At 41.9% G+C, this 27,601-nt stretch overlaps 2 protein-coding genes across 2 annotated transcripts in view; both read right to left on the reverse strand.

Moving 5' to 3' along the window:
* LOC311037333 (uncharacterized protein) overlaps positions 1-27,601 on the reverse strand; it is a gene marked incomplete at both ends in the record, with an annotated part of 559,758 nt that overhangs the window by 397,068 nt on the left and 135,089 nt on the right. The gene's annotated exons all lie outside the window — the stretch shown is intronic.
* Positions 5,858-27,474, reverse strand: LOC311037061 (torsin-4A-like). Its single transcript, XM_084046126.1, has 4 exons — positions 27,292-27,474; positions 26,775-26,859; positions 10,495-10,962; positions 5,858-7,881 (listed from the first exon to the last, which is right to left on the reverse strand). Exons 3-4 carry the CDS (start codon positions 10,960-10,962, stop codon positions 7,030-7,032), a joined length of 1,320 nt encoding a protein of 439 aa, XP_083902252.1. The 5' UTR covers positions 26,775-26,859; positions 27,292-27,474; the 3' UTR covers positions 5,858-7,029.

Below are 27,601 nucleotides of genomic sequence, written 5' to 3' on the forward strand. Positions count from 1 at the left end.
CAAAGTAAAACATCTCAAGGATGCATGTCCACAGTAAGGGGGAATTTTTGTACTGTGAATGGAGTCTCTAGGTGAAAGTGTTTTTTTGAGGTCCCTAAACCTTCCATCCGCCTCCATTATAAATCTCTGAACTTTTAAAGGAGTACAATTCTAAAACTATGCAACATTTCAAAGATTCCTTTTCAGGCAAACATGTCCACAGTAAGATGAACATTTTAAAGTATGAATGACGTTACTAGGCGTAAGTACGTAGTTGTAGGCCTGCCTTTAAATTACTCCCGCGGAGACATAAAATTTCTCTTTTTGGCCTTGAGGCTTGGGACTCAAAGCCCAAAAGAGAAATTCGATGTCTCCGTGGGAGGAATTGTTCGACTCGTGACTCTTTTGGGTCTTGAGTCTTGGGAAAGAAAAAAAAAAATGCACCAGTTGGATTTGAACCGGGAACTTTCCAGTTGCAAGTCCTGTTTCTAAACCACTGCACCACAGAGGTCCTTACCTGTTCTGTTGACTTTCGTGGTATTTTCTGAAAGATTATATAAAGGTAAAAGCCCCAGGTAAAAGTTAGAAAGATGTCCTTGCGGGATTTGAACTCAGGACCTTCAGTATGCAAGGCCTGAATCTTAACCACTGCTCCACCATGGTACATACTTTCTATGGTTTCTTACACGCTCTTCAGTGAAAGATCAGATAAAAGTGCAAGAGTAAGGTATTGGTTGGAAACCTGTCCTGGTTGGATTTGAACCGGTAACCTTCTGGTTGCAAGTCCTGTATTTAAACCACTGCAACACAGAGGTTCTGACTTGTTCTGTTAACTAAGCCTGGTAAAGTGTGTACCCTTTATCCTTTAAATATCCATTGCCATTGACAATGTATGGGGCGCTTAAAGTTAAATATTTCAAAAACTAAAAATCATTTAAAAGTAAAACGTCTCAAGGATGCATGTCCACAGTAAGGGGGAATTTTTGTACTGTGAATTGAGTTTCTAGGTGAAAGTGTTTTTTTGAGGTCCCAAAACCTTCCATCCGCCTCCATTATAAATCTCTGAACTTTTAAAGGAGTACAATTCTAAAACTATAAAACATTTCAAAGATTCCTTTTCAGGCAAACATGTCCACAGTAAGATGAACATTTTAAAGTATGAATGAGGTTACTAGGCGTAAGTATGTAGTTGTAGGCCTGCCTTTAAATTACTCCCGCGGAGACATAAAATTTCTCTTTTTGGCCTTGAGTCTTGGGACTCAAAGCCCAAAAGAGAAATTCGATGTCTCCGCGGGAGGAATTGTTCGACTCGTGACTCTTTTGGGTCTTGAGTCTTGGGAAAGAAAAAAAAAAGTGCACCAGTTGGATTTGAACCGGGAACTTTCCAGTTGCAAGTCCTGTTTCTAAACCACTGCACCACAGAGGTCCTTACCTGTACTGTTGACTTTTGTGGCATTTTCTGAAAGATTATATAAAGGTAAAAGCCCCAGGCAAAAGTTAGAAAGATATTCTTTGCGGGATTTGAACTCAGGACCTTCAGTATGCAAGGCCTGAATCCTAACCACCGCTCTACCATGCTACATACTTTCTATGGTCTCTTACACGCTGTTCAATGAAAGATCAGATAAAAGTGCAAGAGTAAAGTATTGGTTGGAAACTTGTCCTGGTTGGATTTGAACCGGTAACCTTCTGGTTGCAAGTCCTGTATCTAAAGCACTGCACCACAGAGGTTCTGGCTCTTTCTGTTAACTTAGCCTGCTAAACTTTGTACCCTTTTCCCTTTAAATATCCATTGCCATAGACAATGTATGGGGCGCTTAAAGTTAAATATTTCAAAAACTAAAAATCATTTCAAAGTAAAACATCTCAAGGATGCATGTCCACAGTAAGGGGGGATTTTTGTACTGTGAATGGAGTTTCTAGGTGAAAGTGTTTTTTTGAGGTCCCAAAACCTTCCATCCGCCTCCATTATAAATCTCTGAACTTTTAAAGGAGTACAATTCTAAAACTATGCAACATTTCAAAGATTCCTTTTCAGGCAAACATGTCCACAGTAAGATGAACATTTTAAAGTATGAATGACGTTACTAGGCGTAAGTACGTAGTTGTAAGCCTGCCTTTAAATGTCCATTGCCGCATCGACAATGCATGGGGCGCTTAAAGTTAAATATCTCCAAAACTACAAATTATATAAAAAAAAAAATCTCAAGCATGCATGTCCACAGTAAGGTGGATTTTTTGAACTGTGAATGGAGTTTCTAGGTGAAAGTGTTTTTTTGAGGTCCCTAAACCTTCCATCCGCCTCCATTATAAATCTCTGAACTTTTAAAGGAGTACAATTCTAAAACTATGCAACATTTCAAAGATTCCTTTTCAGGCAAACATGTCCACAGTAAGATGAACATTTTAAAGTATGAATGAGGTTACTAGGCGTAAGTATGTAGTTGTAGGCCTGCCTTTAAATTACTCCCGCGGAGACATAAAATTTCTCTTTTTGGCCTTGAGTCTTGGGACTCAAAGCCCAAAAGAGAAATTCGATGTCTCCGCGGGAGGAATTGTTCGACTCGTGACTCTTTTGGGTCTTGAGTCTTGGGAAAGAAAAAAAAAAGTGCACCAGTTGGATTTGAACCGGGAACTTTCCAGTTGCAAGTCTTGTTTCTAAACCACTGCACCACAGAGGTCCTTACCTGTACTGTTGACTTTTGTGGTATTTTCTGAAAGATTATATAAAGGTAAAAGCCCCAGGTAAAAGTTAGAAAGATGCCCTTGCGGGATTTGAACTCAGGACCTTCAGTATGCAAGGCCTGAATCCTAACCACTGCTCTACCATGCTACATACTTTCTATGGTCTCTTACACGGTCTTCAGTGAAAGATCAGATAAAGGTGCAAGAGTAAGGTATTGGTTGGAAACCTGTCCTGGTTGGATTTGAACCGGTAACCTTCTGGTTGCAAGTCCTGTATCTAAACCACTGCACCACAGAGGTTCTGACTTGTTCTGTTAACTTAGCCTGGTATAGTTTGTACCCTTTTCCCTTCAAATATCCATTGCCATAGACAATGTATGGGGCGCTTAAAGTTAAATATTTCAAAAACTACAAATCATTTCAAAGTAAAACATCTCAAGGATGCATGTCCACAGTAAGGGGGAATTTTTGTACTGTGAATGGAGTCTCTAGGTGAAAGTGTTTTTTTGAGGTCCCTAAACCTTCCATCCGCCTCCATTATAAATCTCTGAACTTTTAAAGGAGTACAATTCTAAAACTATGCAACATTTCAAAGATTCCTTTTCAGGCAAACATGTCCACAGTAAGATGAACATTTTAAAGTATGAATGACGTTACTAGGCGTAAGTACGTAGTTGTAGGCCTGCCTTTAAATTACTCCCGCGGAGACATAAAATTTCTCTTTTTGGCCTTGAGGCTTGGGACTCAAAGCCCAAAAGAGAAATTCGATGTCTCCGTGGGAGGAATTGTTCGACTCGTGACTCTTTTGGGTCTTGAGTCTTGGGAAAGAAAAAAAAAAGTGCACCAGTTGGATTTGAACCGGGAACTTTCCAGTTGCAAGTCCTGTTTCTAAACCACTGCACCACAGAGGTCCTTACCTGTACTGTTGACTTTCGTGGTATTTTCTGAAAGATTATATAAAGGTAAAAGCCCCAGGTAAAAGTTAGAAAGATGTCCTTGCGGGATTTGAACTCAGGACCTTCAGTATGCAAGGCCTGAATCTTAACCACTGCTCCACCATGGTACATACTTTCTATGGTTTCTTACACGCTCTTCAGTGAAAGATCAGATAAAAGTGCAAGAGTAAGGTATTGGTTGGAAACCTGTCCTGGTTGGATTTGAACCGGTAACCTTCTGGTTGCAAGTCCTGTATTTAAACCACTGCAACACAGAGGTTCTGACTTGTTCTGTTAACTAAGCCTGGTAAAGTGTGTACCCTTTATCCTTTAAATATCCATTGCCATTGACAATGTATGGGGCGCTTAAAGTTAAATATTTCAAAAACTACAAATCATTTAAAAGTAAAACGTCTCAAGGATGCATGTCCACAGTAAGGGGGAATTTTTGTACTGTGAATTGAGTTTCTAGGTGAAAGTGTTTTTTTGAGGTCCCAAAACCTTCCATCCGCCTCCATTATAAATCTCTGAACTTTTAAAGGAGTACAATTCTAAAACTATAAAACATTTCAAAGATTCCTTTTCAGGCAAACATGTCCACAGTAACATGAACATTTTAAAGTATGAATGACGTTACTAGGCGTAAGTATGTAGTTGTAAGCCTGCCTTTAAATGTCCATTGCCGCATCGACAATGCATGGGGCGCTTAAAATGAAATATCTCCAAAACTACATTTTTTTTTTTTTTAATCTCAAGCACGCATGTCCACAGTAAGGTGGATTTTTTGAACTGTGAATGGAGTTTCTAGGTGAAAGTGTTTTTTTGAGGTCCCTAAACCTTCCATCCGCCTCCATTATAAATCTCTGAACTTTTAAAGGAGTACAATTCTAAAACTATGCAACATTTCAAAGATTCCTTTTCAAGCAAACATGTCCACAGTAAGATGAACATTTTAAAGTATGAATGACGTTACTAGGCGTAAGTACGTAGTTGTAAGCCTGCCTTTAAATGTCCATTGCCGCATCGACAACACATGGGGCGCTGAAAGTTAAATATCTCCCAAACTATAAATGATTTCAAAGAAAAAATCTCAAGCATGCATGTCCACAGTAAGGTGGAATTTTTGAACTGTGAATGGAGTTTCTAGGTGAAAGTGTTTTTTGAGGTCTCAAAACCTTCCATCCGCCTCCATTATAAATCTCTGAACTTTTAAAGGAGTACAATTCTAAAACTATGCAACATTTCAAAGATTCCTTTTCAGGCAAACATGTCCACAGTAAGATGAACATTTTAAAGTATGAATGAGGTTACTAGGCGTAAGTATGTAGTTGTAAGCCTGCCTTTAAATGTCCATTGCCGCATTAACTTTCGTTTCGGTAGTGACACAAAAAGGTTTCGGTAGTGACACAATGGTGAAAAAAAGAAAATTACTAAGTCCAGAGCTCGATGAATGTTAGGGACCAAAAAAAGTCACTACAAAGTACTACCAATCAACTCTAAATTGCCTTTTGGATTTAACTTTCGTTTCGGTAAAATTAATTTTACCGAAACGAAAATTACCAATCAACTCTAAATTGCCTGAAACGTACTCCTAACAGGTTTTTGAGGGGACGATTTTGGCCTCCACACTTAGTACTTAGAATTGTACTCCTTTAAAAGTTCAGAGATTTATAATGGAGGCGGATGGAAGGTTAGGGTTAGGGTTAAGGGACCTCAAAAAACACTTTCACTCTCTCTCTGCACTACAGTCTTCTATTCTGCTTTGAACAACAACAAAAAAGAAGGTTCCTTGACAATTTTTTTAAACACCAAAGATAAAAAACGAATATTTTTTTTTTTATCTCACACACACACACACACACACACACACACACACACACACACACACACACACACACACACTAATGGTTGGGAGGTGTATTGCACTCTGATACATTACAAAAAAAAAGAAAATGGCCGGCGATGGGATTATAATGCTTTTTATTGAACAATACGGGAGATACGGGTACTTATCGCGGTCCGGATCGCCTTGTAACATCCGTGGCTCGGGGGTAAGCACTTTATGTTTGAAATCTGAACGTTTATGTACATGTGAGAGATGGCAATGTAAAAAAATCGAACACCGCTATAAACCGGGGGGACTCGGCACCATGACTGTCATGGGTATGACAGTCATGTTTCAGGGCTATCCATGTCTGTACCGACAGTCACCTATTGATACCTGTATGGCTAAAAAAAATGGTCCGGTTTCTAAAGAATTACATTATTTTCTTTATTTTGAATATTGTTACATTTACATTTGTAGAACAAAAATCTTTACGTCTATTTTTTTTTAATGTTGATGTCATAGCAGAATGTCCATTCATATATTTACTTCACTCTTCAGTAGGTAACAATATAATGCCACTTAAATCCTCACTGGGTCCGCTGGCAATGCATTGTAGATCGGCATTTTTTTTGTAGAACGTTTGCCCCGAAATAGAGATGCCAGGGTTTAAGTGAGTAATACTTAAACACTTAAATACACAGTCTTATTATAAAACTCTGTAAGGAATGGCAACAGAGCCCAATAAAATCCTCAGGAGTGTGTGTGTGTGTGTGTGTGTGTGTGTGTGTGTGTGTGTGTGTGTGTGTGTGTGTGTGTAATATTCCTTCTGCTGCTGTTTTTGGAAACACGTTTCTCACAGACTGTCTTGCGTTCAACATTCCTTCATACCGATTCCAAACGTTATTCCCATGGTTCTAAAGGACCGCAACGGAAAAGAGCTGTAAGCTTTTTTTTCTCCCCGTCATCCTTTGGATTACAGTGGGTCAGATGTACGTTACATGTGACATCATGTTTTATTTCATGATCAATACATATATCAATCATAGAATCTGGAACATCCAGACATTTTCCTCAAGTTGGGTTTCACCACCGGCTTCGAATGCTATCAGTGCATTGAATGGGAGATTGTCACGTTTTATCAGACCACTGAATGGGCGAAGTAGGCGACAAGCTGACCTACCCACGATTTACCAGATCCATTCATTGGGGCGTAATCAGGAGATACTGACCTACTCGGAGGCAGAGCAGTCCCCACAACACGATTTACCATTCTGTGTCTATCGGTAAATAACTCCAACGGCGCTGAGTAGGCTCAAGCGAACGTCGCAACGTTCGGGACGGCAACTCGTTCGCTTTAGCTCGCTCGGTGGTCCCTCACGTGGCTCCAGTTCGCTTGAGACTGTGTGCCTCCGTCATGGTCCAAAACCAAAACCAAAACTGAAGTCATCTCCGTCGGTAGGTCAGTAGCTCCTGATTACGCCCAATGAACGGTCTGATAAATCACGGGTAGGTCAGTATGTCGCCTACTTCGCCCATTCAGTGGTCAGATAAAACGTAATAATCTCCCATTCAATGCACTCATAGCATCTGAACGGGGTGGTTTCACAGCAGATTGACCTTGGCCACCACCGCTTTGCACCCTCTCCTGGCGTACTGGCGGCCGCCCACGGCCGGGTAGTACTCCATCTCCCCGGCCAGGCGCTCTATGTTGGCGCGGTCGGGGTAGAAGCCCTCTCGGGTCATCTCGTCCAGGAAGCACTCCGTCACGTGGCTTTTCTCCAAAAGGCTCAGCGGCACGAGCTCCGCCTCGGCCCACAGCGGATGGACCTTGGCCAGAGTCTCGCGCAGCGCCGGCGTCAGCTCTCTGACCAGGACGGCGTGGCGGCCGGCGGCGGTGGCCACGCTCGACGAGTTGTGCAGCAGATGCTTGGTGATGTGGGCGTGGCCCAGGTCGCTCAGGAACAGGTAGACGGCGTTCAGGTACTCGTTGGGCGAGCGCTCGGAGACCACCAGCTCGCGCAGCGCGTCCAGGATCTCGCCGTGCATGTGCTCGGCCTCGTCGAAGACGAACAGCGGGATCTTCTCCTCCTCCTCGGCGCGCGCCACCGTCTCCGAGATGATGACGGAGAGGGCGCGCGCGCAGCTCCAGGCGTCCGCCTCCAGGGGGCAGTGGTGTAGCACGTAGTACTGGAGCACCAGGGCCTCGCCCACCACGGAGCGGAAGTGCGCGGCGAGCAGCCGGCCCAGGTGGCTCTTCCCCACGCCGGTGGGCCCGTGCAGGGAGAGGACCAGCGGCTTGTTGTGGACGTAGGTGGACAGGTAGTCCTTCAGGTGGCCCAGCAGACCCTCCATCGCCCCCTGCTGGCCAAACACCTCGCGCCTCAGGGTCTTCTCCAGCCCGTCCAGGTCGTACCTGAGAACGTGGTCGTCCAGGTTCTCTATGGCGTTGTAAACCTGCCAACGGACACAGAGAGACACAGTGAGACACAGAGAGACACAGAGAGACACAGTGAGACACAGAGAGACACAGAGAGACACAGTGAGACACAGAGAGACACAGTGAGACACAGAGAGACACAGAGAGACACAGTGAGACACAGTGAGACACAGAGAGACACAGTGAGACACAGAGAGACACAGAGAGACACAGAGAGACACAGAGAGACACAGAGAGACACAGAGAGACACAGAGAGACACAGTGAGACACAGAGAGACACAGTGAGACACAGTGAGACACAGAGAGACACAGAGAGACACAGTGAGACACAGAGAGACACAGAGAGACACAGTGAGACACAGTGAGACACAGTGAGACACAGAGAGACACAGAGAGACACAGAGAGACACAGAGAGACACAGAGAGACACAGAGAGACACAGAGAGACACAGTGAGACACAGAGAGACACAGAGAGACACATTGAGACACAGTGAGACACAGTGAGACACAGAGAGACACAGTGAGACACAGAGAGACACAGAGAGACACAGAGAGACACAGAGAGACACAGAGAGACACAGTGAGACACAGAGAGACACAGAGAGACACAGAGAGACACAGAGAGACACAGAGAGACACAGAGAGACACAGAGAGACACATTGAGACACAGTGCGTTTACATGGACAGGTTTATTCCACTTCAATTCGGAATGAATGCTCATTCAGAATAGAAATGCTCATGTAAACGCATCGGTATGGCCATACCGGTCTGATCCGAATGAAATTTCATTCGGGTTTGAAGGGCTGGTATATACCGATAGAATCGGGCTACATTGCCCATGTAAACGCACTGGTATCAGACAGGTATACATTTGTTCTTTTGCGCATGTGTCATTGGCTAGCGTGGTGCTTCTGGGTGGGGGGGGAGAGGCGCAAGCCATGTGGAGTCTGGCGCTCCAAGCCCAAGTCGCAGACGCGCGTAGTTCTCCGCCGACCGGCTCCTCCTCCGGGTCAGCAGCAAATATAACAGGAGCTGATTTTGCTGCATTAAACTCATCAATAGCAGAGCAATGGCCGTAGCCAGGATGCGGTGTGCTTCCATTATCAAACCTTCTCTCTACCTTCTCTCTCTTAACTTGTTTTATTGTCTCTCTTCTCTTCTTCCTCATTTACCTATATAGCTGGCAGCTTTGATTGAGTGTGAGCTGTGGCTTGTTATTATTTCTCTCTGGCAGCCGTGACTTAGGCCTTGGCTACACGTACATGGATCTTTTACTAAACGGATATTTTAGTCCTCCGTTTTTAAAAAGAATCCCTGGCCACATGACAAAGATAAACAAAAATCCCTGTCCAAACGTAGACGCAGAAACGCATCGAGCTGCATGTTTCAATTTTATATCAGATTTTATATTTACATTTATTTTATAATTATAGCCTATATATGAGGGGCCAAATACAAATACATTTGTAATCACATGTTAAGGCCCAATACTGCAATAGCTGCATTATTTTAATAGCATACGTGAACAGCATACGTGAACATAAACGAAAACAACATTATTAGGGCTCAGCTGCAGCGCAAACAGTAGCCATGGTTCACATGACGCTGTCGAGTCTCCCTGCGTTTTAACAGCGGGCAACTCTCGGGCGATGCCGGGCAACATCGCCCAAAATATAATGAAAGTCTATGAGAGCCGGCGATCGGGCGAAGTGGGCGGGGGGGCGATGAAAGATGGATTTTCTTTATCTTTTTGGGCGATATCGCCCGGCATCGCCCAGAGTTGCCCGCTGTTAAAACGCACCGTCTCTGGTTTATAGTGGTGTTCGTTTTTTTTTTTTACATTGCCAACTCTCACATGTACATAAACGTTCAGATTTCAAATATAAAGTGCTTACCCCTGAGCCATGGATGTTACAAGGCAATCCGGACCGTGATAAGTACCCGTATCTCCCGTATTGTTCAATAAAAAGCATTTTAATCCCATCGCCGGCCATTTTCTTTTTCTGTTCTTTTATTTTGGTAATGTATCAGAGTGCAATACACCTTCCAACCATTGGTATCGCATGGTTGAAAGCATCGGAGAAAATTTGGAGAAAATGGCCGACGATCGGATTAAAATGCTTTTTATTGAACAATACGGGAGATACGGGTACTTATCGTGGTCCGGATCGCCCCCGCCCCCCGTCCCCAACCTGGCCCGAAGCACTCTGCGCATGACCAGAGTTCTATTCCGAATGAATGCTTTGCTCATGTAAACGATTGAGGAACAGGAATACTTTTATTCAGGTGCCATGTAAACAGTTGGGTATACATTTCTATTCGGAATGATTTCATTCTGAATGAATAAATATTGTGCATGTAAACGCACCCAGTGAGACACAGAGAGACACAGAGAGACACAGAGAGACACAGAGAGACACAGTGAGACACAGAGAGACACAGTGAGACGACTTTTTCAGGCCTAAAATTATGGTAATTGTTTAAGCGGGGCCCACAAGTTTCGGGAAAGAAAAAATGGTATTGGTACATGTCTAATTACAACCCTACCTGCAGAAAGAGGATGGCACAGAGACAGATAGAGACACAGAGACAGATAGAGACACAGAGCAGATAGAGACAGTATTTACCTGCAGAAAGAGGATGGCACAGAGCAGATAGAGACAGTACTTGGCTCTGCTGTGGGGCTGTACGGGCGGGGCTCTGCAGCGCCCCCCCGTGGGGTACATGACCCCTCTCCTCTTTTTCCTCTTCTTCCTCAGCGGGACGGAGGAGGAGGACAGAGCCCCGGACGGAGCGGCGGCGGCGGAGGAGGTGAGGTCGAAGGTGAAGATCTTGGGGCTGGTGCGCGTCGGGGCCCCCGGGAGCAGGCCCCCCCCGGCCCCCGCCCCCCCCAGCCCCGCCGACAGCTCCAGGCGGCGCTTCTTCAGGGCCTGGTACTTCTGTCGGATGCGTATGACGGCCCGCAGCGAGGACGAGACGGAGGAGAAGCTCTGGAGGTTGTTGTCGTGGTGGTTCTGCTCTCCCTCATCTCCCTCATCTCCCTCCATCTCTCCCTCTGTGTGGGACAGCCTGTCACTGCTGTACTGGTCACTCATCTGGAGAGGGAGGGAGGGAGGGGGGGGGGAGAGAGACAGAGAGAGAGAGAGAGGGAGAGGGAGAGAGAATCTTTTTCATGTCAAGGACCCCCAGAATTATAGGTATTTGAACGCGGACCCCCCATCAAAATATTTTGTTCCAGGGACCCCCCAGAAGCAAAGATTTTAGTTAAAAATGTTCGCTTTAAATATATATATATATATTCAAAGATTTGCACACATTTTCACAATTTTTCTAAAATAGCAGATCTACAAGCGCGGCACTCGGTGCCGCGCTATGAGCTTGTATAACTGCTATTTTTGAATAGCCCAAAGTGTAAAATAATGCTTTTTAGCTCAAATCTAAAAATGACAGTTCCAGGTCTTAATGGGTTAAAAGCACATTCATGTAATTTACATTCTTTTTCTTCTTTTTTTTCTCCTAAAGAGACAAAACCAGTGACTCCTGCTCAATGCTACACTAAACGTCCCCTTGCCCCCACATCTCAACACATTCCTCTAGACAAGAAATCATTCTTGTCAGGCAAACTCTATTCTGCTGCTACCAGCCCTTTAGCCATGGGTTCAGCTTCAACTGAAACCCGCTCCCTGGATCTTGTTCCTTCTCGAAAGCCAGATACTAATTTGTACCGAAAATGAAGCAGTCCCCCAACCGTCTCTTTTGTGACGCTTTGTACCTTGGCCCAAAAATAAACATGTCATCACTTAACACACACACACACACACACACACACACACACGCACGGGTGCGAGCACTGTGCCTGCCCTGTCAACTGAGCGGTCCTAGCGCCCTTCGCATACAGCACACAAACACGCAGCCAGACACACTGTATTGTGTGCAAACAGAAATATATTTTTTATTTTTCCCTTTACACCGGAGTCCGGGACAAACAAAGTCCCGTACGGGACACGCCCCTTTTGGCTCAAATACGGGGCGTCCCGGTTAATACGGGACTGTTGGCAACCCTAGTATAAACCGGCGTGTATTTAAATAACACGCCCTTAAATATTCTGGAAACACCACGATTTTACAACATGGAGAACCAAAAAGAATGAGTTTCGCCGGCTCGCCTTGCCTCGCTGCCTGTCAAGTCACGCACACGCCTCTCTCTCTCTCTCTCTCTCTCGTTGTAGTCTTCATAACTCTCTATGACATAACTCCATACCATAGGACAAGCTACTGTAAGTTTGCAGACCTCACTGTCCATGAAAAGATGTTCGGAAGTCCCGAAAATGTGCTCGCAGAAGTGCTCGTATATTTTGAAAATAGCAGATCTACAAGCTCACAACGCGTTGCGATGCGACCTGTTGTGAGCTTGCAGATCTGCTATTTTCAAATAGCCAATGCAGCCAGATCTGCAAGCTTAACCGAATGACTGTTAAAGCAGTTTGTTTAAATTAATTTATAACATTTTATATTTTCACAGGGATTATTTATTAGTGTAGATATACTTTTAGGAGTGGATTATGTGTCCAGATGCCTGTCAGACAGTCAGACAATGTTGCTCCGCAGGTCTAGAATGGAATAAACGGGCGCAGCCAAAGTCAACAACTGGTCCCGACCAGACGTGATATTTCAGCGTATCGTAGGATGAATCCCACGTCAGGATATATTGATGAATGCCGAAAGGTGCGGTGATCTCGCCGTACGCCCATTATTTGGGCTGCACCGCGTTGATAAATGAGGGCCAGTGTCTTTATTACCTCTCTTTCTCTCTCTTCTCAGTGGCTTTATACCCCTCTCTCTCTCTTCTCAGTGGCTTTATACCCCTCTCTCTCTCTCTCTCTCCTAAACCAGGCCAAGGGGTCACCTGACCAACAGACAATAGGTGTAACATGATGGCCTTTTACAAACAGCTTGATCAAAGGTGTTGATTCAGTCAAAGGCAGGCCTTCGGGGCAAGGTGTTTACCATCCTTTAACAAAAGGAACCTTCTAAATGATTACAGATATCAATCAATCAAACAAACTTTATTAAAGGGATAGTTCACCCCAACAATGTCCTATGGATTAGTCACCCCATGGAGACTTGAATTCATGGATATTTTTAAAGCATGACAAACGTTTGAGAACCACTGATATTATAGCAACATGAGTTAAAAAAGAAAAGAAAAAAGGATTTAGAAGACATTTGTAGAATCCCCCAGAAGCAAAGATTTGAGTTAAAAAGCTTTGCTTTAAGAAATATATACATTCAAAGATTTGCACAAATTTGTATGATTTTTCAAAAACAAATAGCAGATCTATGAGCTTGTAGATCTGCTATTTTTGAATAGCCCAAAGTATAGAATAATGGTTAGAGCTCAAATCTAAAATGACACAGTAGGCGTTCCAGGACTGAATGAGTTAAACAGCAGTCTCATGTCATCATTAAAGCCACACAGACATTCTGCATTCTGCTCTTTCTGTAGTGCTGCCAGCCCGCCACAAGTGGGCAGCATGTACATACAGTAGGTGTGCAAAACGCTCTGAATAGTGTGGACTTCACAGGGAAGCTGAACACACACTAAACCTACCAGACAATCATGTTAAGCTTGTTCTACGTTGCTAATGGAATAGAACAAAATAATAGATATAAATTGACAGTCCAATACCGCGATAACAACGTCCATTTGGACTTGGAGTTTTTCACAATTGTTAACACACGTTTCTCAAAACAATAACGGCTTTCTCAAAACTACACACACAAAACTGCAAACCTCACACATTAATGCTAAACCCTACACTCCCTTTGCAAGATGACTCTTTGCCATCAAATCTTTTAACTGTTCACAAAATGGAACTTGTGTTTTCATTTGGTACACACAGCCATATTTTCAAATGACACACACATACCATTCATTGAGTACACGCAACTAAGCATGTGCTGCACACTACCAAACATTTACAGCACACTGCAGGGCAAAATTGAAAACACAATCATAGAAATGGAACACACCATATGAATGACATTGACAATTTCTTTTGTAAAATGACTCAGTGTAGGCCTACTTGTTTCATAGTGAAACATAAAACAAAACACAAATATGCAGCCAAAAAAGTTTTATTTCTCTACATGATTTAAGCATCATGCCTCCGGTTCATGTCTGGCCAGAGGGCCATCCACATCATAGGCAATGTTCTCCCTGTCCAAGCAGCGTTGGAAGAAACGCCTCGAGTGGCGCATGAAGCCCTGACAGACCTCAACAGTGACTAGGGCTGCAATCGATTTTCACGAGTTTTTTTTATAGGAAAAAAACATATTTTACTAATCGAGAATCGTTTGCTTTGAAAAAATCTGAAAAGAATCGGAATCGTGAGATAGCAGAAGATTCACACCCTAACAGTGACGTCGCCACAAGCCTCCTCCATGGCCTGGAGAAGTGGGACCCGGCTCTGTGGGTTCCGTTCATTTACCTTCCACCTCCAAGCTCAAAAGAACTCCTCAATGGGATTCAGGAAAGGAGAATAAGGTCGAAGGTACAGAACGAAAAAATGTGGGTGGTCCTGGAACCACTCACGCACTGGAGCAGCCCGGTGGTGCAAATTGCTCACCAGACCTGAATGTTAAGAGATTTGACTATTTGTGTGTTGTAGGTTGATGCTTTGAGATTTTACGTGAGAAGTGTGTGCAACAACTGAACATGTGTGTAGTGTTTGGACAACAAGGTGTGTTGTAGATTGATGCTTTGAGATTTTATGTGAGAAGTGTGTGCAACAACTGAACATTGTGTGTAGTGTTTGGACAACAAGGTGATAATGTAATTGACATCAGAGTATAAAGAAGGAAAGTCAGAGTCTAATGCAGATAAGGGAGTGTGAAGTAGTGCCAAATTGGGTGGAGCGATTAGTAGATGAAGTTAAGGTTGTGAAAATTGTGCCGAATTTTCGCTTTTTGTGTGTTAACAATTGTGAAAAACTGTAAAGGACGAACGCACGCACGCACGCACGCACGCACGCACGCACGCACGCACGCACGCACGCACGCACGCACGCACGCACGCACGCACGCACGCACGCACGCACGCACACACACACACACACACACACACACACACACACACACACACACACACACACACACACACACACACACACACACACACTTAATATAGAAATGTTAAAACAAAGATTGCGCTCCCTAACTTGGTGTGACGCAGACAATGCATTATCATAACATCAAGTCCCAGTCAGGGCCTGTTATTAGGCTCACACAGGTTGATACACCTTTAATACAATTATTTTGCTATTAAATTGTTTGATTTGATGGGAACGACCCGTGGACATGGAAGATAAGACACTGTTGTGATTGCTGAGATTCACAACTGCAATACAATTGCATTGCTGCCGTGAATAAACAGTTGGAGCATTACAGAAATGAGTTGCGAGCCCCTCTGTTGTTTACCATCATTTTATATCATGGTCAGTGGCGTGCACAGACATTTTGAGGGGCAGGTGCTCAAGTAAATTATACTTTTTTTTGGTTTACTTGGTCTGCTCTTTTTCCGCCTCACAGGCGTTGTGGGCTTGTAGATCTGCTATTTTTGGCTAAAGTTCTCCTCAGAAAAGGGATGCTAGGTTTCGAGTGGTTATGGTAAAAAGAAAAATCACATCACGTAGAGATTTGGTGGACCCCCTGTAGTAACTCTGAGGACCCCCTAGGGGTCCCGGACCCCCTGTTGAAGACCCCTGCTGTAAACTGAAAAAAAAAGGGCACTTCTGGTCAAGAGGGCAAAGGGCAGGTGCTCTAGCACCACCTAGAGTCTATCTGTGCACGTCCCTGATCATGGTTCAAACATATTCTTCTAGTTATGTCATAGATCATCAAACCCCAAAACCTCACACACACCCTTTCCCCGTGGAATTATTGGTTTCTTCACACAGTTGTGCAACAGCTCAGATTCCTTATGTATTTCCGAGGAGCACTTTTTCTAGTTATTATAATTCAGCATGGAGACCCAGCATTTAACATCTAACCCATTTCACTACGTCCTGAAACTATGTTTTAGAGAGTTATTGGGGTCGTTGAAATTAAAGCGCTTGGCCTAGCGGTCCAGGCGCACACCACAAATAGGCTCTAACACAGCCTGACAGCAAATAACAGGTTCGGATCTCCTCTATGGTCACCCATCTCTCTCTATCTCTCTCTCTCTCCCTGTTTTCTGTCCTGTCTCCACTGTAATGCTATCAATAAAGGCAGAAAAGCCCCAAAAAGAAATGAAAGAGTCTGATAAACAATGTTTTAAGTGAGCAAATAAAGGCTACTATCTATAATACTTTTTCAATGTGTGGACTCACATTCTACATGGTGCTATAACTGCTGGGTTTACAGTGTGAAGGACTGTCTGTCTGTCTGTCTGTCTGTCTGTCTGTCTGTCTGTACCAATGAAAATGAAAGAGCTATAATGAACGTTACTGTTGGTTAAATGAAGGAGTTCACCCAAAAAAATGACTTATTTTCTATCAATTACACACCCCATAAAGCCTTGATTTCATGGATTTATTTTTGTTTTTGTGGCATTCCTAAGACAATAATTTGATGCCCGTGTGTATTTCCGGTAGGAGACACAAACAATCTACTTTGTGTCTCCTACCGGATACATTAGCCGGTAGGAGACGGGAATCAAATTATTAGCTTAGGAATGCGACAAAACCAAAAAGGATCCATGGAGTCAAGGCTTCATAGGGTGTGCATTGCAATTGATAGAAAATAAGTCATTTTTTGGGTGAACTCCTCCTTTAAACACACATTCATGGCTGCAGGTCATGCAGGTCAGTTTATCAGCTGGTGACGTCACCATGTTGCATGCAATGTTGATTTCGTCGACTAAAACTATGACGAAAAATGTTGGTCGACTGTATACCTTTTTACACTTGACTAAAACTACATGAAAACTAAGCTATGATGACTATGACTAACAACTATGAGTAAATGTATCCGATTTCATCAACACAAAAAAAAAACTAGACTATAATGTTAGTGAGGGACTAATTGATCCAGTAGAACTAAAAGACAAGTTGTTTTATGTTCGGCTGCGCTCTGAAAATAGCCGATCTACAAGCTCACAACGCGTCGCAGAGCGACGCGTTGTGAGCTTGTAGATCGGCTATTTTCAGCATGCAACCAAGTGTAAAATCATCCATTGCGACGCCATCAAGGCACCGCCAACACACATTATAGTCGACTGTAATCTTATGAGATTTAGTCGACTAAAACTAGACAAAAACTAAAACATTTCAGGTGACTAAAATATGACTACAACTAAATGCAATGTTATTCAAAAGACTATGATAATCAGAGTCAGGTTTATTGTCACATCACAGGTTTACAAGGTAATAAAGTGGGTGAAATTCGTTTTTGTACATCATTCCCATGGCAACGTTAATTTCCATAGAAAGAAGAGGGGGGGGGAGGAAGAAGAAGAAGAAGAAGAGGGGTAGGGGGCAAGTGGGAAGGAGGTCAAACAAGAGAACAACAGAAGGCCAAACAAGTTATCTACATATTTACAAAGTACCTGAGATAAAGAAACAAAATAAGGTGCCTGAGCATAGCACCAATGTATGTATACTGTGCATGATATACTTCTGGACGTTAAGGTGCTTAGAGAAAAAAGAGTACAATAAAAAAAGACCAAAAAAAATGACTATGACTAAAACTAAATCTCAATATGCTGTCAAAATCAACACTGCGTCGCATGGCGGTGTCACCGTGTCGCGTGGTGTCGTCACCACATCCACGCTGTCAAGCAACGTTGCAGAAGCAGAAGCTGTAGTCATGCTATTATGAAAGCATGGCTTTGCGCCGATTACTCCACAACTGGCAGAAGATCTACTACCTCAAAGACATGACCTAAAGACCAGGAGTGATGCAACTCTGATGATGGAGAGGGTCACTATATATTTCCACACTCACTCCAGAGGAGGGCCACATTGCATATATAATGTCTGGTAGGCACCTCTTATCTCCGTATTTTTTCCGTACTTTAATGCCATATACTTTGTCATTCTATGTCACACCAAAGTGGCAAAAATAGCCGATCTACAAGCTCAAAACGTGTCGCAGTGGCTATTTTTGCTATTTTTTTATTGGAATCCTGAAAAGTTACATTTTATTGGAAATGTTTTGTCGCAGGGACCACCACAGAAGACAGGGAAATAATAATCATTTATAATGATAATAAAAATAACGATATTGAAAATGTTCAATTTGTACAACATATAAATGGATGAAGTGGCTAAAATGGTTGTGATGCCATGTTAACTACTTTAGCTGGGGACGCCCTGGATGACAGTTTTCTGAAAACCTCGCATTGCTAGTAGCAGCAGATCTACAAGCTCGAAACGTGTCGCTTCGCGCCACGTTTCGAGCTTGTAGATCTGCTACTTTTGCTACTTCTGTCGTGACGCTGTAGTGGGATCAAGTAATGTGTTAATTTACACACAAAAACCCCCCACAAATAGTTAGAATATGTAGAGAAGAGGTTTCTGCTCACCAGCAACGATATAATAGCTATAAAATCTAAAATGACACGGATTGAATAGGTTAAGGGTTATAAAACCCTAGGGACAGATCGGTGAACCAATAGGATCAGGCGCATTCTCTCCCCGCTGATTTTAAACCCGCCCCCACTAGACCAGAAATCAGGAAGGCTAGGGCAGCCTACTGTAGGTCAGGACGCGAACAGCCTTTTCCCATGTTGCTGAAGTGCAAGGGGGCAGTGGGTGGGGAGAGAGTCAGAGCACAGAAGTCAAGGCACAGACGGCTGTGTTGTTGACGGACAACGGATGCACGCTTATGAGAAACAACACAAATAAAACCTGGTGAAACAGTTGTGTGCATTATAGAGCAAGATGAGGATAAAGGACACATTCAGTCTAAATGTCCAGTTTGATCATTCCCAACTACTACTAGGCTACTACTTTTGTATTTGAAACTTTACATTTATTTAAATATCATAAACGTTTTTTTTTTGTTGTTGTTTTTTGCGCTTTTTTCTCTCTAAGCACCTTAGCGTCTATAAGTATATCATGCACAGTATACATACATTGCTGCTATGCTCAGGCACCTTAGTTTGTTTCTTTATCTCAGGTACTTTGTAAATATGTAGATAACTTGTTTTTGGCCTTCTATTGTTCTCTTGTTCGATCTCCTTCCCACTTGCCCCCCACCCCTCTTCTTCTTCTCTCTCCCCCACTCTTCTTTCTACGGAATTTAACGTTGCGATGGGAATGATGTACAAAAACGAATTTCACCCATTTTTTTTACCTTATAAACCTGTGATGTGACAATAAAACTGATTCTGATTCTGAGCCTACAAACAGTACAAATATCATTTATGTAAAGGCTACTATAGGCTACAGTGAAGTCGGACTGAATAATGACTGAATCAATCACATGGGAAAAGGCTGTTTGCGGTCAGGACAGGCCGTCCCCATCATCATAGCGGGAGAAGGAAACGCCAACCCATCATGAATGGGCGTGCCGGTCCAGACCCACACACACACATCAGGCACGCCAATGTGCTGCAAGCACCAACACCACCAACACCAACCACCCACCCACCCTGCTGATTACTGTCAATGCCTTCACACCTCTGGGCACACGGCGGCACGCCCAAAATCACTGTGTGTCTCTACTTATTAAGCCCTGTGGCTCAAGTATGTTATAATAAATAACCAAAACATAACTCATTATAGACCTAGAGTACATAGTCATTATAACGATATCTAATATGTTTTGATTCAGAATAGACGGCCATATTATTGGGCTTGCTTTGGCTTGTTTTTCGAGCTGAGATTTGGCTTATTTCTCTCGCAAGACTTGGCTTCTTTTTGGCCTGTTTTTGGAGGGGTGGGTTGGCTTGTTTCTCTCACGAGGGTTGGCAACACTGTTTATTACTGGCCCCTCCCCACCAAAGTATCATAACCGAGGGGGAAACGTGATGTTTATGGTTCCTTATATCACACTGGAATGAATAACCTGTCATATAGGGACACATACAGTATGTATAGCTGGATGTTCATCAAGTCAAGCATGCAGAATTTATTCCATTAACCCATTCAAACCGGGAAGACATCTGTGTAACCACTTTAACCATTATTTTATACTTTGGCTATTAAAAAATAGCAGATTGATTGAATAAGCTTTGTGCAAATCGTGTTTGTGCAAATCTTTGAATCCATATATGTTTTGAAACAACATTTTTAACTCAAATCTTTGCTTTTTTTTGATGGGGATCAGCGGCCAAACACATCATTTTGGGGGTCCTTCTCACGGAAAAGTTTGAGAACCGTTAATATAACAACATGCGTTTCTTTCTTTCAAAAAATTGTTTAGGATTTAGAAGATTTTTTTTTAAGATTTGCACAAATTTCCATGATTTTTCAAAAATAGCAGATCAACAAGCCATTCATTGAGTGCCGCGCTATGAGCTTGTATATCTGCGATTTTTCAATAGCCAAAAATGTTTTAAAAAATGACACAGATGCGTTCCCGGTCTTAAGACCTGAAGCTGACTACAAATGTCTTCCAAATCCTAACAGTAAAAAATAAAAAATAAAACGTATCTTTCTATATCAGTGGTTCTCAAACTTCGTAATGTCAAGGACCCCCAAAATGATATGTAATTGCCTACTGACCTCCATCTCAAAATATTTTGTTCCAGGGACCCCCAGAAGCACAGACTTGAGTTAGAAATGTTCACTTAAAAACAATGTAGAAATTCAAAGATTTGCATAAATGTTCACAAGTTTTCAAAAAATTGCAGATCTACAAGCTCTTCTAGATCTGCTATTTTTTAATAGCTCAAATCTAAAGGTGTATTGATGTGATTAAAAAAAAAAAAAAATTGAAAGATTTGGACAAATTTTGAAATAAGGATGCCAGAATATAATGTGGTTACACATTCTTTTTAATTAAATTGTGATATTATTATCACACATAAATATCAAAGATACACAAAGAGTCACCTTTGTGTCTCCTACCGGAACCGCTGGTCATGAAATTATTGGCTTAGGAATGAGACTAAACCAAGAAAACATCCATGAATTGAAGTCTCCATAAGGGTGACCGTAGAATCCGTAGAAAAAAAGTCATTTTGGGGGTGAACTGTCCCTTTAATTCTGCCTGAACAGAAGCATGGATAAAACAGTATCCCCGCCGGCCATAAAAATCCCTGTTTGAACAAAAGACAAGATGATAGTTGTTGCATAATAACCACATGAAATGAACATAAGCACCAGGTTGTTTTGGGTTTTTCCTACAAGCTGCAGGACATGATGACATCATCATCCAGTATTTACTACACTGTAGGAATAAGGTTAGGTTTAGACATAGTTTTACTGAGGTTAAGGTTAGGAATAAGGTTAGGTTTAGACATAGTTTTACTGAGGTTAAGGTTAGGAATAAGGTTAGGTTTAGACATAGTTTTACTGAGGTTAAGGATAGGAATAAGGTTAGGTTTAGACATAGTTTTACTGAGGTTAAGGTTAGGAATAAGGTTAGATTTAGACATAGTTTTACTGAGGTTAAGGTTAGGAATAAGGTTAGGTTTAGACATAGTTTTACTGAGGTTAAGGTTAGGAATAAGGTTAGATTTAGACATAGTTTTACTGAGGTTAAGGTTAGGAATAAGGTTAGGTTTAGACATAGTTTTACTGAGGTTAAGGTTAGGAATAAGGTTAGGTTTAGACATAGTTTTACTGAGGTTAAGGTTAGGAATAAGGTTAGGTTTAGACATAGTTTTACTGAGGTTAAGGTTAGGAATAAGGTTAGGTTTAGACATAGTTTTACTGAGGTTAAGGTTAGGAATAAGGTTAGGTTTAGACATAGTTTTACTGAGGTTACGTTTAGTTTGGTCCCAGATGACAGTGAAGTGAATTTAAGGATAAACAAAATACATCACCGCATCAAAAGTAATCAGCAAACTATACTATAAACATTGGCCAAATTGTCAAATAATATAAGAGAGGCATACATTGTGAAGATATAGCCGATCTGCAAGTGGTGCGAGGCGTTGTGAGCTTGTAGATCTGCTATTTTCAAAATATTTAAATGTAATGCCTCAACTCCTGCAATTCCAAGTGTTTTCGGTGTGGGGGGGGGGGGTCCCCAGTTCACATATGATTATTTTGGGGGGTCGCGGCCTGAAAAAGGCTGAGAACCACTGCTCTGCAGTAGAGGTGAAGAACAAAGTCCTTTCCTCAGCTGTATTTACTGTCCATAATGTATAATAATGTCTTATTGACCAGATCAGAACGCTTGAATGTTTGAAAACAAAACGGGTATTTTTCCCCAGGAAGAACGTCTATGGACGTTTTCACAACACAATATAAAACATAGTGTCCCCAGGAGCCAGTCAGTCGCACCACCTCACACTAAGTTCAAACTTAGCCTAATAATAGCTTAAATGGCTTTTAAAAAGCCATTTAGACCGGGAAAGCATTGGTGTCATTTTTAGATGTCTTTGGCTATTCAAAAATAGCAGATCTACAAGCTCATAGCGCGGCACCGAGTGCCGCGCTAGGAGTTTGTAGATCTGCTTTTTTTTTTTTTTTGTGAAAATGTGTGCAAATCTTTAAAAAATATATATTTTTAAGCAAACATTTGTAGAAATACTGTATGTTGTTCCAGGGACCTCCAGAAGCAAAGATTTGAGTTACAAATGTTCGCTTTAAAAATATATATATTCAAAGATTTGCACACATTTTCACGATTTTTCAAAAATAGCAGATCTACGAGCAGAAATCTAAAAATGACAGAGATGCGTTCTCTGATTGAACGTGTTTAAGCTATAACTAGGCTAAGTTTGAACTTAAGTGTGAGGCGGTGCAACTACGTCCAGTTTGTCAACCTGTGGGATAATTACAACTAAATAACATATTTGTAATAGTCAATAACACTATCACAAGTGTCCTGAATGAATAATAATACTGCTGCCGGCGTTATTTACATTCTTTGGGTGGCGATGAGGTCATGATGAGTCGGCCTATTGAAAGGTCATATACCGTCATGATTCACTGAGTCATCATCAAAGTATGACTCATCACTTTGATGATACGATTATCAAGAATATTATTAATAACTCATTAAGACCAGTAAAGTATCTGTCATTTTAGATTTTAACCACTGTAACCATTATCTTATACTTTGGGCTATTCAAAAATAGTAGATGTACAAGCTCATAGCGGCACTGAGTGCCGCTATGAGCTTGTATATCTGTTTTTTTTTTTTTTTAATCATGAAAATGTGTGCACATTTTTGAATATATATTTTGTACAGTTTTGGTTAGGTTTAGGCATAGTTTTACTGAGGTTAAGGTTAGGAATAAGGTTAGGTTTAGGCATAGTTTTACTGAGGTTAAGGTTAGGAATAAGGTTAGGTTTAGACATAGTTTTACTGAGGTTAAGGTTAGGAATAAGGTTAGGTTTAGACAACGTTTTACTGAGGTTAAGGATAGGAATAAGGTCAGGTTTAGACATAGTTTTAATGAGGTTAAGGTTAGGAATAAGGTTAGGTTTAGACATAGTTTTACTGAGGTTAAGGTTAGGAATAAGGTTAGGTTTAGACATAGTTTTACTGAGGTTAAGGTTAGGAATAAGGTTAGGTTTAGACATAGTTTTACTGAGGTTAAGGTTAGGAATAAGGTTAGGTTTAGGCATAGTTTTACTGAGGTTAAGGTTAGGTTTAGGCATAGTTTTACTGAGGTTACGTTTAGGAATAAGGTTAGGTTTAGACATAGTTTTACTGAGGTTAAGGTTAGGAATAAGGTTAGGTTTAGGCATAGTTTTACTGAGGTTAAGGATAGGAATAAGGTTAGGTTTAGACATAGTTTTACTGAGGTTAAGGTTAGGAATAAGGTTAGGTTTAGGCATAGTTTTACTGAGGTTAAGGTTAGGAATAAGGTTAGGTTTAGGCATAGTTTTACTGAGGTTAAGGTTAGGAATAAGGTTAGGTTTAGGCATAGTTTTACTGAGGTTACGTTTAGGAATAAGGTTAGGTTTAGGCATAGTTTTACTGAGGTTAAGGTTAGGAATAAGGTTAGGTTTAGACATAGTTTTACTGAGGTTACGTTTAGGAATAAGGTTAGGTTTAGACATAGTTTTACTGAGGTTAAGGTTAGGAATAAGGTTAGGTTTAGACATAGTTTTACTGAGGTTACGTTTAGGAATAAGGTTAGGTTTAGACATAGTTTTACTGAGGTTAAGGTTAGGAATAAGGTTAGGTTTAGACATAGTTTTACTGAGGCTAAGGTTAGGAATAAGGTTAGGTTTAGACATAGTTTTACTGAGGTTACGTTTAGGAATAAGGTTAGGTTTAGACATAGTTTTACTGAGGTTAAGGTTAGGAATAAGGTTAGGTTTAGACATAGTTTTACTGAGGTTAAGGTTAGGAATAAGGTTAGGTTTAGACATAGTTTTACTGAGGTTAAGGTTAGGAATAAGGTTAGGTTTAGGCATAGTTTTACTGAGGTTAAGGTTAGGTTTAGGCATAGTTTTACTGAGGTTACGTTTAGGAATAAGGTTAGGTTTAGACATAGTTTTACTGAGGTTAAGGTTAGTCTTTCAACACCTGGCGTGCCTACAGTATATATTTTGAGCTTGTCAGTCATAATCAAAGAGGTTAGTAATTAGTTCGCTACTCAGCCACAGTGCTATAGGAAACATTCAGCGCCCGTGAACTCTTGTTTTGACAGAGCACCTCATGAATAAAGTGTTTGTTTACCTTAGGAGGAACAATTAACACAACAACAAAAAAATCCGTGTCACGTTTGAGCCTACAGCTGTTTTACAACTTCCTTTCCTGTGGAAACTATGACTACTCGTGCCTGCAGTGGTGTAAAGTAACTAAGCACATTTACTCGAGTACTGTAGTTTAAGTCCAAATTTGAGGTATTTATTGCTATACTTGAGTATTTCCAATTCTCAGTACTTGTACGTCTGCCTCTGGACAACATTATTAAACTTTTACTCCACTACAATTATTTGAAAACTTTAGTTACTAGTTTACTTTGTAGATTTTGATTATTATTACAAAACATACAAACATCAACCACTTCAGCCCTATATACATTTCGGCCATTTGAAAATATCCGATCTACAAGCTCCGCATTGTGAGCTTGTAGATCTGCTATTTTCAAAATATTTGTAGACATTTTATAACTTGTGAAATGGGACATTATGCATAATGACTACTTTCTACTTTTGGCACTTCAAGTACATTTTTGATACCAATACCTTTGTACTTTTACTCAAGTGAATTTTTGAATTCCGGTGTTGTATTTGTGACAGCCTTATTAGGTATCGATACTTTTACTTAAGTACAACATGTGAGTATACTCCTTCCACCACTGCCATGTTGTAACTGCTGCTGAGAATCAGTTTTGTAATCTCTCTCCAGGCTGTAGTGCTGTCCATGCTGCTTGTTTACGGCATAACACAATGCTTCAACAGAACAAAAACACTGTCCCTTCAAGCAAAGATGATACTGATCTGTCTGTCTGTCTGTCTGTCTGTCTGTCTGTCTGTCCATTTCACAAGTAGTGTGTGTAGGGCTGAGAGAGAGAGACAGTCTTACATTCCAAACATTTTCTAATCCTTTCACCACATTCTAGTAAAGTTTAGACCCCAGCTTACATTCATTCAGTTGCACACACACACACACACACACACACACACACACACGCACGCACACACACGCACACAAAATGCGTGAATGAATTTGATCCAGTCTTTTTGCATTATATTGCTCCATTAAAAGGTATTTTCCTCTCTTCTCTTCACAGGACCAGTGTTGCAAGATTCTGTGAGAGAAACAAGCAACCAGGTCTAGAAAAACCAGCCCAAAAGAAGCCCAAAAGAAGCGACTAATGGGCCACATGTGTACTTTAACATATACATCAGCTATTTGAAAACAGCCGATCTACAAGCTCACAACGCGTCGCGATGCGACGCGTTGTGAGCTTGTAGATCGGCTATTTTCAAATAAAAGCTTGCGGGGAAATTATAAATGAGCAGATCTGGCAACCCTGCACAGGACATGAAAGGAGGCAGTGAATGGTGAACCTGGCTGGAGTTCAGTGTTGCCAGGTTTTGTTAGAGAAACAAGGTCTATGAAAACAAGCCCAAAAGAAGTGACTATATAGGCTACTGTACATGATGAGCCCTTTGAGAATATTATACGCATCGGCCATTTGAAAATAGCCGATCTACAAGCTCGAGCTTGTAGATCTGCTATTTTCAAAAAAGTCTTTTAAGAAGATGTGAAATTTTGCACAACACAAATCTTGTATGGGGGTCCCTGTATGGCATCAAATATTTTCAGACGGGGGTCCGACACATATTAACTTAGGGGGTCCTTCAAACTGTTTTGAAAACCATCGTTTTAAAGAACATTAGACAGAAAGCCCCAAAACAAGCAACTACACTTTTTCGGAACAAGCCCCCCCCCCCACCCCCCCACCCCCAAAAAAACAAACAAAAAAACGTAACCCCTACCGACCAATATTTTTACAAGTGACTTCGCAGAAAAACAAACCCACAAAGTCGCTTATAATAAGCGGACGTGGCAACACTGCTCGGGGGCCCGAGCAGCCAGCTGCACATACCATACCTCTGCGTGTGTGTGTGTGTGTGTGTGTGTGTGTGTGTGTGTGTGTGCGTGCGCGTGCGCGCGCGCGCGTGAGTGTGTGTATGCAAAGCGTGGGAGAGGGAAGTCACACACACAGAGTGGTTGTATAGTATAGTAGTAACTGTGTAACAATGGAACAAAAACATGCATGAATCAGCTCTCTCTCTCTCTCTCTCTCTCTCTCTCTCTCTCTCTCTCTGCTTACCTTCAGCACACACAGACCCGGGTTCCAGACGTCAGACTCCAGTGGTTCCTCTCTCTCTCTCTCTCTCTACTCCCTCTGCATGGTTCTGTAAGGAAGGAAGGGAGGAAGGGAGGGAGGAGGAGGAATGGAGGACAGCACAGTCAAAACCTTCAGAGTTAACAGTAAAAAAGTCAGTCAGGAAGGACTTGTCTTCTCTTCCTCCTATCTCTCTCTATCTTCACCTCCCCAGTTATCTGCAGGCTCCACCTCCTTCCTCTTTTTGTCTTTCCTTTTTTTTTTTTTAAATACAACTTTTCTTGGGGGGAAATCTTTTCTTTTTTTTTGGTGGGTGTTTTACACCACACTTGCTGCATAGTGGCCAGTGGTGGGAAAAAAAGTACTCAAATGTTTTACTTAAGGTCTTGTGCAATAGGCATGACTAGGCACACACACACACACACCATGAGATCAGCCTCAGAGGACAGGTGTAAGGTTACAGGGCTATCTGTAGACCAGCTATTGCAACAGTGGTTCATACCTGGCACCAAGGATCATACCTGGCTCCCAAGAAAGGCAAGGTATGATCAGACTGGTCAGGAGGTGTTGACGTGTACCATTCAGACAAAAGGGCAACAGATCATCTGACGTCCAATAGTCATAATATCATATGATGTTTATTAAGGTAGAGGACAAACGTCTCAGCTGTCAATGATGTAACAAATACTTTAACCCGTATAAATAAGACCACGGTACAAAAGACAGATTCAGCTCATCTCGCAAGCGACTGGATGCATCCTCTCCACTGCTGCTAACCTAGCCTGCTATGCGCTGTGTGGCTGCAACCAATA

This window comes from Gymnoscopelus microlampas, assembly GCF_963454915.1.
Source record: "Gymnoscopelus microlampas genome assembly, chromosome: 21".
Taxonomy (NCBI): domain Eukaryota; kingdom Metazoa; phylum Chordata; class Actinopteri; order Myctophiformes; family Myctophidae; genus Gymnoscopelus; species Gymnoscopelus microlampas.